Source organism: Argiope bruennichi, chromosome 1, assembly GCF_947563725.1.
Source record: "Argiope bruennichi chromosome 1, qqArgBrue1.1, whole genome shotgun sequence".
NCBI lineage: Eukaryota > Metazoa > Arthropoda > Arachnida > Araneae > Araneidae > Argiope > Argiope bruennichi.
In genome coordinates this window covers 148,414,869-148,428,301 of record NC_079151.1, presented here as the reverse complement: position 1 = coordinate 148,428,301, position 13,433 = coordinate 148,414,869, and the positions used below count along the sequence as shown (strand labels likewise).

Sequence of the window (13,433 nt, the reverse complement as noted above, 5' to 3'; positions counted from 1 at the left end):
CTTAGGAAAATCTAATTTAGCATATGATGAATATACCATAATTTGTGACTGTGAATCCATCATCAATTGTAGACCGTTAACTTATGTTTCAGAAAATGCAGAAGAATTGATTCCTCTTACTCCTAGTATGTTCTTTATCGAAAACAAAAGCTCAAACACTGAAGATATTGAAGAGTTAAGTTCGAAATGTCTCAACAAAAGAAAACAATATCGCAACAACTTGTTGAAAGACCTACGTCAGCGCTTTAGAAAGGAATACCTTGGCCAACTTGTGCAAAAACATAATGAAAAGCATTCGCGTAGTCCTCAGGTTGGAGAAATAGTTTTAGTAGGTGATGATAACAAAAAGCGTTTGTTTTGGGTTGTGGCGAAAATTATTGAATTGATTCCAGGGCGTGATGGGGAAATTCGGACAGTTAAACTTAAAACGCAACATGGGACAGTTTTACGCCCTATACAGCGAATTTATCCTTTAGAAATTTATTCTAATCAGTCTATTCATAAGGAACCTACTGTAGAGGAATCCAATTCTCATGATGTGTGTCATAATCAAAACAAATCAGCACCTGCTGATGATGTAATTATGAGAAAATACACCTCCTCTGGCAAATGTGTGAAAGCACCTAAAAAACTCGATCTCTTGAATAATGTTTGTTATGTACTTGAGACTCTTTCTGAGTCTCAAGGGGGGGGGAGGATGTTGTAAAGCGAAGCGAAATGTAACCGCCACCAGGCGGCGATGTTGTGACGTCAGCCTGCGAGCTGCGTGATATATTCAGTACGAATTGTGACCTCGGCGTAGCCGTGTGATTTTTATAAGTGTATCTGTGTTTGTGTCGTCCATTTGTCAATAAACGTTATGTGTCTGAAAAACCTTTGAACTTATTTTGACTTAAGTACCCCGCATCTGGTAGATGCAAACCTATTTTAATATCTGAAAGATTCTATGTTTAGTTTGGTTTCCGAACAATATTAGCAAAAAGAAAAAATGTAGAATCAAAAAGGAAGAAATTAAGAATCCGTCCTGAAGACTTTCTCAAGGTTCACCCTCAGGCAGGGATTCAAACAACGGATTTTTTTCTGTAAGGGGGTTGACTTTGTCCAACAATATTGACCCCTCGTGACCAAAAAATCACCTGAAATTGAGGCCTTAGAGATAAACCATTTTTTACAGAAATAAAACAACAAATTACAATCTGCAATTTAAGCGAAAATTATAATAACATAATATAAACTATAAAAGAACACTCACAACCAATTATAGAAACAAAAAGGAAATAACATACCAGTAGCAGGTAAAAATTCTACAGAAAAGCCTTTTGTCACGTTTCCCGCGTCCTTAATGCATAAAAACGCCTCGTCATTCAAAGCAATAAACAGTTGGAGGGTCTCAGCGCCATCTATTGAGTTAGTTGACATGTAACCGAAAATCTACCGGGTGCGGCATAAATTCATGCAAACTTAAAAAAATCATAATAAAAAAAAAGTAATGCTTGAAAAAAATTGCCGTTTGCGGGAATATGTGCATAGAGCCTTTGGATTTCATTATTTCCATTTATTTTGTTATTTATTTTATTTATTTATTATTTTTTACTTTTTTATTTATTTTGTCATTTTATTAAAAAATGTATTTAAAATGACCGATAGATGGCGCTTACACTGTCATACCGAGACGGTTTATGCAAATCAGGAACACAGAGCACAGTAACATTATAGTACATTTTATTTTAAAGCAAAAGATGCTCAACATGACCGCCACCACAAGGTATTAAGCAAGTGAGGCGCGTAACTATGCCTATTACAGCTTCGTGTAACATATCGCCATCGATACCACTAACGGCCAATTGAATGGCATCTTTCAGTTCCATCAAAGTGGCAGGAGAGCCCCGGTAGACACAAGACTTCAGTTATCCCCACAACCAAAAGTCCGCTGGAGAAAGATCTGGCGATCGTGAGGGCCACTCATTCTTACATCCTCTGCTTATCACTCTGTCCTCAGTGAATGTGTCTAGGAGGAACGTCTTAACGGAACTAGCAACGTGGGGCGTGGCACCATCCTGCATGAAAGTGACGGAAGATAACGCACGTCTTTGCTGCAAAGCAGGCGTAGTCTCGCAAAAGCCTAAGATAGAGTTCTGCAGTGATGGAACAAGTTTTCCAACCGGATACAGGACAACGCTCTTTAGAAAAGAAAGGGCGTAGAATGAAGGATGCAGTGAAATCGCACCAAACAGTCACAAGTGGAGAATGTAGTGGTTTGGTCGTGTACGCACGAGGGTCTGATGCTGCCCAGATACGACTGTTTTGCGTATTTACGTCACTATGCAATGAAAAGTGAGCTTCATCTGTCCACATGATGTTCAGTAAAATTGTGGGTCACGTTTCATTTGTGCGAGCACCCATGTGGCAAACGCTTGTCTTTTCTCGCAATCTTCTGGCAACAACTGGTGAAATGCCTCTATCTTGTACGGATGCAGCTCCAAAATTTCGTGCAGAATGAGTCGGATCGACCTTTCCGGAATTCCTGTTATTTTACCTGTTTCACGTGCGCTGGAACTCAACGTTGAAGTCTCAGCTGCCACATTTCTCATGACCCTTTGGACAACAGGTACGCGGTCAGCGCTGACGGATGGTCTGCCACTTAGTGGACGATCCTCTAATCTTCCCGTTTCCTCAAAACGGTGAACTAAATTCAATATCCCATTCAATAAAATTGGGTTTTTCTTCGCCTTAATTCAGCGTTTCTCAACCTTTCAGTATTCGTGGCCCAGTTTTCAATCATAACTTTCATCGCCCCCCTTACAATAAAATGTGTACAACAATAATGTATATTGAGTATTTTGGATTCTGTTTTTAAATTATTTTTAGTTAACTGCCAAAACAAGAGTAAAAGCGAGCCAACGTTGGCGAGAAATCACATCTTGCATTTTGGACAAGCGGACAGTGAATAGATAAAGAGAATGAAAGCGCAGAAAATTTAAATATTATATTTGAACTGAAAGCCAAATAGGGAGATAACGTTAAAATAATATGAAAGTAGAAAAATTCATCAATGAAAGTTAACCTAGGTGGGGTGAGCTAAATTTAGAAACGGGGAATACATTTTTTAGAATAATAAAAGAAATAAAACAGAAGCATGACAAAACGAAAGTGAAAAAAAAAAAAAAAAGGAATGTTTGTGCAAGGGAATCCAAACGACCGAGGCCGTCTCGAACATGCGCGGAGTAAATGTTTTCTCATAAGAAGAAGGAAAATATTCGATACGCCAGTCTCATTCAAGTCGATCCTTCTATCGCCATCGAATATATCATAAATGTGTATGTTATATATGTTTTCGTGTTAATTGCAATTCACCATATTAAGCAGGCAGAATATATTATGCAGATTCGTGAATAAATTTTTTAGCGGAAGTAAGCGAACATTAGAAGACAGTCAAGCATCAACAAGTACACACACGAGCGTGGTTCTGAAAATAAAATCAATGAAATATTCTCAAGAATACTTAAATTTTGGGTTTACCAGTACTGAAGTAAATGAAGAAAAAAAGGCCCCTGTGTGTCATTTGCTCAAAATTATTGGCCGCAGACAGCATGAAACCTAATAAACTTAAACGACATTCAGAAACGCTTCATAGTGAGTACGTCAACAAACCCAGAGAATTCTTCAAATTAAAATTAAAATCATATAACAAGCAATAACAATCATAACAATTTGTGTGAAAAATTGTTTTCAATACAGCTTGACGAAGCAACAGATAGTAATAAAGATGCTCATTTAATTGCCATGTTCGAATTTGTGGTAATATGTCAGTACTACCACAAATTTACTTTTCTGCAAACCACTAGAACTCAAAACATCAGCACTCGCATTATTTGCTATTTTAAATGATTTTATGAACGAAGCAAACATAGAATGGAAAATTGCGTCGGAATATGCACCGATGGTGCTCGTTCAATGTCCGAAAGATTCCAAGATACACAAGCACTTTTAAAACAAAAATCGCCTCAGTGCACACATTGCATGATCCACAGATTTCAATTTTTTAATAAGTGGACTGTATTCTTATTTAAAATCAAACGACAATTCGAAAGCCAACTTTTTATTTCATCGAGGTTCACCGACCCCGCAACGACTCAGTACGAAACTGTTTTGAAAACTGATCCCATGTCAGCAGGGTTACAATAAATTTTATCGCTGAAGCCAAATCAGCGCATGGTTGCAAGATTCTTTAACAAAAAGCGCTAACGAAGCGGTAACAGTAGAGTTAAATATACTTTGCGCTGCTTGAAAATGAGTGTACCACTTCGTGGAATCATTGATGGAAAGTTTAGCAAGCAAGGGAATAAGAGTTCCATGAACATTTTCCACTTGTCTATTTCCTCGAGGTTTTCCTGTGGTAATTTGAATGTGATTTATATTTTGATTCGCGCAATAGTCTGGGAATTCCTTGGAAGTAAAAGCGGAACCTTTATCCGTGATGATACGCATGGGATTACCGAACACTGGTTCCTGCAATTGCAGTGTCATTTACAGTGTCACCTTTAACATGATATAACCAAACAAACTTTGAGAATGCATCTATTACGCTCAGTACATGATTGTAATTTTTGTTGGTTGGCACTAAGGATCCAATAAAGTCAACATGGTAAGTACTTAGAGGAAAGTTTTCCTTCAGAATCGAATATAAGAACCTTTCAAGCTTACCACGCTTTCGGTTGACTAGGATGCATTCAACACAGTACTGTTTTACCAATTCTATATTTTTTTTGCATATTCGGGAAAAAATAGTCATGTTCGATAATATTCTTAGTTTTTTCATGGAGAAGTGCTTTTTTGAATGAGCGTTCTTAATTATTTCATGTTTCATTAGTTCAGGTATTACAAGCAAGCGACAGTTGTCCTGACATTTATAAAAAAATATTATTTTGTGAGACGAAATCAACTTGGTTGTTATCTTTACGTAGTTCTTTCAATTTTTTTATGTATTCATCTGACATATGTGACACTTGCACTCGTGCTGTTAAATCATCACAAAGTGCAGTCATGACTGTTGGGTATCTACTAAGAGAATCAACGTGACGCATTTGATTGCCTGAGCGATGAACTATCTCATAATCAAAATCTTCGAGGAATAAAACCCATCGCGCTATTTTAGGGATTAATTCGTTTTTAGTAATAGTCTGTTTGAACGCAGAGCCGTCAGTGACAATTTTAATTTTAGTTCCTAAATTATAAGTACGGAATTTTGTTAATGCTTTAATAACAGCTAAAACTTTAAGTTCATAGCTCGCTAAATTTTCTTCCTGAGGTGTTGTTATTTTACTCATATAACCTATGGAATGTAAATTGTCATTGTCGTCAACTTGAAGAAGGATCCCACCGTAACCTAATTTGGAAGCATCAGTATGAAGTTCCAGTTTGGAACCTGGTTTGTACAAATGTAAATCAGGATCTTGCGATGAAGCTCTTTTAAGAGTCTCAAAAGCTTTTATTTGAGGTGGACCGAATTCAAATGTTACGTCCTTTCTAAGTAAATTGCTCAGAGGTCTAGTTATTAAAACATAATATTTAATGTACTTCAGAAAATATCCCGTTAAACCCAAGAAACTTTGGATTTTTTTTACATTACGGGGTTGAGGGAAATTTAATACTACCGAAGTTTTTTCAGTTGATGGTCTAATTTGTCCATTTTCGATGACTTCGCCAAGAAAGTTAATTTTTTCTTTCAGAAATTGACATTTTTTTTAGATTTAACTATAGACCAAATTCAGAGGCTGTGTATACGACGCGTTCCAACTTTTGAATAACTTCAGAAATAGTTTGGGAGGGGATGATAATATCATCCAAGTAAACAATTAAAGTTCCGCCATGTATTAATTCTTGAAAAATTATTTGAATGTAACATTGAAACATACCAGGTGCATTCGTAAGTCCGAAACAACAATTTTTAAACTGAAATAATCCTTAATGGCTAATAAAAGCCGTTTACTTGCAGCTGCCTGGAACCAAATCTATATGAAAGTTTTGTCATAATCTTTTATTTCGTTTTCGTCCTCGTATAACAAAATATGTCGGCATTTCTCGCCTAGCAAATTTAGAAGGACTTCGGCTTTGTATTCAGTTTCAACCTGTTTTGTTTAGAAAGCACGTTTCAAAATATTGAAAAACAAATTGAAATTTTTTGATTGGCATTGTCATTAAGCGGGTATTGGCATTGTCAGTGCGCGGATGCTTTTAATTATTTGCTCGATGGACTCAGCATGATTTTCTGGAGGAGGTCCGTTAGCACTAATTACTCCGGTTGCTTGATTGTTTCTCATACTTTCTTCATGAGCCAAAGTTAATTCAAATTTTTTTAATTCAAACTGTCTTTGCTTTTCACGCGCTTGTTCTGCCTCTTCAAGCGCTCTTTCGCCTCTATTTTTTTGCGTTCCTCTACAGTTGAAATGATAATGTCTTTAACAAATTCCAAACCATCTTTAGCCGCTTGGCTATTTTCTATAGTTTGTTTAAGCTGCACAATATTTGTTTTTTCCGGAACAATTTCACCTATTGCTTCAGCGACAATAATTAAATCTTTCTTTTTTGTTCTTTTAAACATTTTGAATATGCCTATATTTTTCTAATAACAAATGCTAATATAATAACGATGCTAAGATTTCTTCAAAACAAAAATTCCTAAAATACACACATTCAAACAGTTTCTTTCTCTTTTAAAAGTCATTCCGAAGTATGTAAATCTTAAAATGAATGCATGCAAGATTCTTTATTTAAAAGGATGTAGAAAATTCTCCTACCTGTTCTTCAATTATACCCGTTTTCTGCAGGAACTTCACAATTTGCCGGCCACTGCCAAACCGAAGATTTTCTTGAAAAATTTGTCGGCCACTGCCAAACCGAAGATTTTTTGACGAAAACTAATGGTGTAATTTCCGGATTCTTACCGGATCGAAGATTATTTTTCTATTTCCGCAGTCATTGCATCCTGGACTGAGCCCTCCACTTGTAGAGACGTGTAATTCTGGCTCGAGAACAGGCCTCTACTAATCGCATTATATATCAAATCAAATATCTCTCACGGGCCCTAGGAGAAAGCCCGGTTGAGATTAATGCTTAGAGATGGGTAATTAATATTTGGAAAAGTCAAAGCCTAAGCTCGGCTAATTACTAAAGAAGAATTAAAACATTTCGGTATCAATTAAAAATGAAATTTCAATCTTAAGTATAGGTAAATAATGACGATTAATATAAAGCGCATTTTAGAAGATTTCAAAGGTCACTGATTTATAAAGAAATTGTGAGTCCTAAATGTCAGGCAATTAATTAAATAAAGAAATTTTTTTCGGTCTTTTCAGATTTTTCGAAATTGAAAACCATTAGAACAACAAAAAGAAAAGAAAGTATTTGAAATAAATAAAGGGTTTAAATTAGATTGATATTTTTATATTAATACATTTTGCGTGATTATCAATAAGTATGTAATCAAAAATATGCAAAAAAATCTGCATACGATAAAATATTCTCAAAATTTGTATTTATGGGGAATTTAGAAAAATTATACGATGAACTAACTCTGGGAAAGAAAACAACTGCCTTAATTAAAATATACTCAGCTGTTTAGAAAATGATTTGGTTGTAGAATGATCACGTGTTCAATACATAAATGTAATGAACGATTCATGAAAATTATCAAAAGCGTATTTTAAAACAGCAGTTCACTGAAAATGGAATGCACATTCGCAAGAATAATAAACGCAATATGAATACATCCAACTTTGGAGCAAATTGTAGCTGGAAAAGGTCTAATTCGAAATTAAAAGAATTTTTAACTTTAAGATACTGTAAATTAAATTCCACCATTTGACTTTCATGGAGATACAAAGTTTCGTTCCTTATTTTCTCAAAATAACATTGATTTAGAAAAAGTAGAAAGTTGACAGAAAAGTTTTTCTTCACTACTTTCGTTCTTTTAAATAATAAAAAAAAATCTGATTTGAGGATTTATACGGAAAAATATGCATTTCATGAACGACATGACGTGGAATAGCTAAATTTTTATTCTGATTTTTGACCTTTTAAAAATCAGATTATTATAGAGCATAAGATTTTAAACGTATGAAAAAAACATTTTAAACTTTTTTGGAAAGACTGTTTGTCTTCAAAAAATGATGGTGCAATTATTATATATATATTGTTATGAATTCTGGGTTCTTTCGATTTGTTAGTCGATGAAGAAACACTATCAACAAGCCTCAGTAACAAACGATGACTTTTATTAACACGAAGACAAGAATACACAGACAAAAAATGCACAGCCGAGACGTGCACAAGCCACGCAGCAATACACTACAAAAACAGTAGCTTACAGTAGTACTTAGTAATCAGTAGTAATAACAACCACAGCACACACAGCTGCCAGGCAGAATTCAGCAGGAGGAGGAGGGAATCTTCGTAGCTACGCTCTACGGTCTCTCCAAACGCCTGCAATTTTCCATTGTCTCCTCACTTTAGCTGTATCCAACTGTCAACTCACTACTACACGACTTGCTACTTCTCACACGACTCGATGCTGCTTCTACAATAAATTCCAGGACTCGGCACACAGCTCAGTTCAGCAATCGCTTGATCTCCACTCAACGCTTGCGTTCGAATGGACTGATACAACCATTTGCCGTTGAATTCGCTATGCAACTCTAAACCTTTCGGTTATTCTTTCCACGATTGTCTCTCTCTCTCTCTCTCTCTCTCTCTATATATATATATATATAAAATTATTTGTTGCTCCAGTTTTAATAGTATTTTTCTTATTCGAGGATAGACAGAAAAACGATATTAGTCAGGAACTGAAAATTTAACGTAATATTTTGTTAGGAAAAAAATTTCCTAACATTTTTTGCTAATAATTTTCCGTTGTGAAATCAAAAATCTCATACTGATGAAAATTATCAAGTGATTAGATTCTATTAACCAGTACAGATGCTGCAAAACTCAGAAAGATGTAAATAACGAAAAAATTGAAAATAATTCAACTGTATCAAAAACTGACTTTGCTGTTTCTGGAGATAAATGAAGTCAAATATAAAACCAAACTCTTCTATAAATAACGATATTGCTCTCTGGTCTAGTGTCATAAGATATGATCGTAGATACTGTAATAGTAAACAAATTGAAGAATGTCAGAATCAACGATCATCATATATGTTAAATCATTACATATGCTAATGGCAGTGGATCCTCATCGTCTCAAAAATTAGCAGTGCTACAAAAAAATATTTATAAAGAAATTAACTGCTGTGCCTTCAGCTCCACGTAAGTCTAATTGTTTTAGATGTAAGAAAAAGCGGAACATATTGTTACGGATTTTCCTCACCACCGGGTTCTTTTGATAGTGGGTGTATGGTGAAGAGAACACAAACAGCAGGCCTCAGTTGAAAAGCAACGACGTTTATTTACACAAAGAGACGAATACACAAAGACGACGAATACACAAACGGCAAATATTTACAGCAGAGATGAATACAGGACAGCACACTACAGCAGACAGTAGCTCACAAGTAATAACCGTCCACAGCACACGAAGCGGCCAGACAGAATTCAGCAGGAGAGGTGATCCTGGGAGTTTCGCTCTACGGTCTCTCCAACGGCTGAATTTCTCGTTGTCTTCTCTCCCTTTAGCTGCCTACTCACTACTTCTCACAACTTGCTACTACACGCAATATATGATGCTGCCTCTACAGTAGACAACCGAATTCGGCACACAGCAGTTCAGTACTCGTTCCACACAACGTTGGTAATTCGCCGTTACTTCACTATTCTTTGGAAGGCTCGCTACTTGTCGGCGATTCCGACTACTCGACACCACAGCTTGAGAGTGCCAGTCTTTTATAGTTCCGGGAGGCGGTGCTAGAATCTTATAGACCAAGCAGGCATATATCGGTTCCTAATGGACGAATCGACAAAATTCTCGAAATTTCGAGCATTATCCATTTTGTCGCCAAATTCGTCGCCAAATCGCCAAGCTCTAGGATCACTGCCTCGACATCCAGCAGCCTCCAATACGGATGATCGTAAAACGGTCTCTCTTATGATGACACTATTCTCGCTGGGAAGTAAAATTACAGGTTTGAAACAATATCAACTTCTAAGTAGCAGAGATTTCATATTCAACAATAAAGAAACTAGAAAGAAAATAGTGATACTTCCTGTGTATTAAATGAAACAAAACGAACTTTTCGCCTTCCCAAGTTGGAATTAAAACGTTTTGACGGCGATATAAAGAACTGGCTCGGATTCTGGGGACAATTCAAAAAAATTCACGATGATGATACTATTGATTCGGATGATAAATTTCAATATCTTTTGCAAGCGACGGAAATTGGTTCATCGGCAAGAGATTTAGTAGAAAGTTTTCCGCCGTCGGGCGCGAATTATACTAAAGCTATTGAACAATTGAAATCGCGTTTTGCTAAAGATGAGTTGTTGATCCAAATTTATGTTCGTGAACTTTTGAATCTTGTTTTAACGCAAGCAAAGAATGGAGAAAATTTCACTTTACGTGCTCTTTATGATAAATTAGAAACCCAGTTAAGAGCATTAGAGACATTAGGAGTGACATCCGAAAAGTACGAAGCAATGCTGTATCCATTAGTAGAGTCAGCTCTTCCAGAAGATCTTATAAAAGAGTGGGAACGAACACGTAGCAGAGTTGAAAATAAAGTCAAGCCGAATATTTTGGGAAACTTGTTAGAATTTCTTCGATCGGAAGTCGAGAGTGATGAGAGATTACAACTTGCTCGATCCGGTTTTGCGAAGGATCAAGAGTTTCAAAGAATTAAACCGAAAGATAAAATTCCTACGGCAGCTTGTATTGTATCTAGTGAAAAGAAAAGAGCTGAAAAAAATGACAAGCAATGCATATTTTGTAATAAGTCATTTCATAATACAACAGAATGCTTTAAAGCTCCTGATATGTCACTGGAAGAGAAAAAAGAAATATTAAAGAAGAAAGGTGCGTGCTTTATTTGTTTGAAACCAGGTCATAATTCGAAGATTTGTAGGGCCTATTTGAAGTGCATTATATGCAAGAAAAAACATCATAGTATTATGTGTCCAAATATAAATCAAACAAAACAGAATCCATCACTTGAATTAGATGCCAAGATTCTCTTGTCACCAAGAAATTCATCTACATTATTGTTAACGGTATTGGTGAAAATCATCAATAAAGACAGATCTTTAATTATCCGAGGATTATTCGATACCGGTGCTCAGAGATCTTTCATAAAAAAAGATATTGTGGATAAACTAGGATTGGAACCAATAGATCAAGAAATGTTAAGTCATGGACTTTTGGGGGGCAGTGAAACTAAACAAAAGTCCCATAATGTGTATAACATTACATTGCAAAGCTTGTGTTCAAATTTCAGGCACAACATTTCCGTTTTAGATGAAAAGAAAATATGTGGTGCTATTCCTCGTGTAAGTAATCCTGACATTTTTCCCATTTTGAAGAGAAAAAATATAGAATTAAGTGATACAGGGGAAGACACTCCTGAAATAGATTTATTAATAGGAGCAGATTACCTTGGTGTATTGCTGACGGGATCCATTGAACACATTGATAAAAATTTAGTAGCCATAAAAACAAAACTCGGGTGGACACTTCAAGGTAAACAAACGAAACAGTCGAAATCTTTGGAGAATATTATTTATGTTGCCAATTTAGATTTGACGGAATTATGGAGTCTAGATGCCATCGGTATACGAGATCCTGTAGAAATTAAATCAAGGCAGGTAGCCGATGAAGAAACAGTTGAATTTTTCCGTAAAACTATTAAGAGAAATGAAGACAAGAGATATGAAGTATGTTTGCCATGGAAAAGTGGATATCCAGAGTTAGAAAGCAACAAAGAATTAGCCACTAAGCGTTTGATGTCAACTACAAAAAATCTTATTCGATCAGGACATTTAAGCGAATATGATGATGTGTTTAATGAATGGATTCGAGAGGGAATTATCGAAATTGTAAATGAAGATAAGAATAAAGGACATTATTTACCTCATCATCCTGTAATAAAGACTGGAGATACAACTACAAAGATTCGCCCTGTTTTCGATGCCTCAGCAAAAGACTCTAAAGGAAATTGCTTGAATAATTGCTTAGAAAAGGGTCCAAATTTATTAGAATTAGTACCAAAATTGATAATGCAATTTCGCAAAAATGCTATTGGAATAACATCAGATATTAAAAAGGCCTTCTTACAAATCAGTTTGAACCCAAAGGATAGAAATTACTTTAAGTTTTTATGGTGGAAAGATTTTTCAAAAAGAGAGGAATTGATCACCCTGAGACATTGTCGAGTGGTATTTGGTGCTTCTCCTAGTCCATTTTTACTTGAGGCAACGATAGCTCATCATCTAGAGAATGTCTCAGATGGAAGGAAGGAAACAGCTCGTCAACTTCAAAAATCCTTTTATGTAGATAACTGCATAACTAGTTTAGAAACTAGAGAAGAGGCAGCCAAATTTATTTCTGAAGCTAAAGAACTAATGTCTGCAGCCAAATTTGATTTACGAGGTTGGGTTACTTCTGAAGAAATTGTAGAAGAAACACAAAAGAGATATATTCCAATACTAGGACTTTCCTGGGATACTGAAAATGATGAACTTTCTTGTAACAGTGCTATAAAAATTTCAGAAGAAAATATAACCAAACGAACATTATTATCTATTGCTCAAAGAATTTACGACCCAATAGGATTTACAAGTCCAACTGCTCTAATTCCAAAGATCATTCTACAAAAAACATGGAAAAGAAAAATTAATTGGGATGATGTGCTTCCACCAGATATATGTAATGAATTTTTAGACTGGTACAAACATGTAAATCTGCTAAAAGATTGCAAAATTCCAAGAAGACTCATTTCAAATCCCTTTAAAGATTGTCAGATAAGTCTTCACTGTTTCAGTGACGCCAGTGAAGCCTCTTATGCTGCATGTATTTTTTTACGTGCTGAATATAACGGGAAAGTTTCAGTTCAATTAGTGGCAAGTAAGTCAAGAGTGTCACCAACAAAGGAAATTACAATTCCTCGATTAGAACTGTTGGGAGCTCTTATATTATCCCGATTATATTGCCAAGTGACAGATGGACTTGAGGTAAATTTTAATGAAGTATACTTTTGGACTGACTCGACTGTTGTCTTAACTTGGATTAAACGGGATAGTTCTTGAAATACATTTGTAAGAAATAGGATAACTGAAATAAGAAAATATACCAATTCTGATAACTGGCATTTCGTGCCAGGTCATATGAATCCAGCAGATCTTCCTTCAAGAGGTTGTGATGCAAAGATTTTATTGAAGAGCAAGTGGTGGGAAGGTCCAGAATGGTTATCAAAGTCACAAGAATACTGGCCTTTGAATGAAAAACA

The 13,433-nt window shown here is 35.7% G+C and overlaps 1 protein-coding gene across 1 annotated transcript; it reads left to right on the top strand.

Annotated features, from left to right (window-relative positions):
- The first annotated feature begins 10,632 nt into the window (after positions 1–10,632).
- On the top strand, positions 10,633–13,233 carry LOC129975535 (uncharacterized). Its single transcript, XM_056088599.1, has 2 exons — positions 10,633–10,907; positions 11,427–13,233. Exons 1-2 carry the CDS (start codon positions 10,633–10,635, stop codon positions 13,231–13,233), a joined length of 2,082 nt encoding a protein of 693 aa, XP_055944574.1.
- Positions 13,234–13,433: the final 200 nt, after the last annotated feature.

Coding starts and splice junctions, on each gene's coding strand:
- LOC129975535 (XM_056088599.1), top strand. CDS start 10,633: ATGCTGTATCCATTAGTAGAGTCAGCTCTTCCAGAAGATCTTATAAAA. Junction 10,908..11,426: donor AGAGCTGAAAAAAATGACAA/GCAATGCATATT, acceptor TTCAAATTTCAG/GCACAACATTTCCGTTTTAG.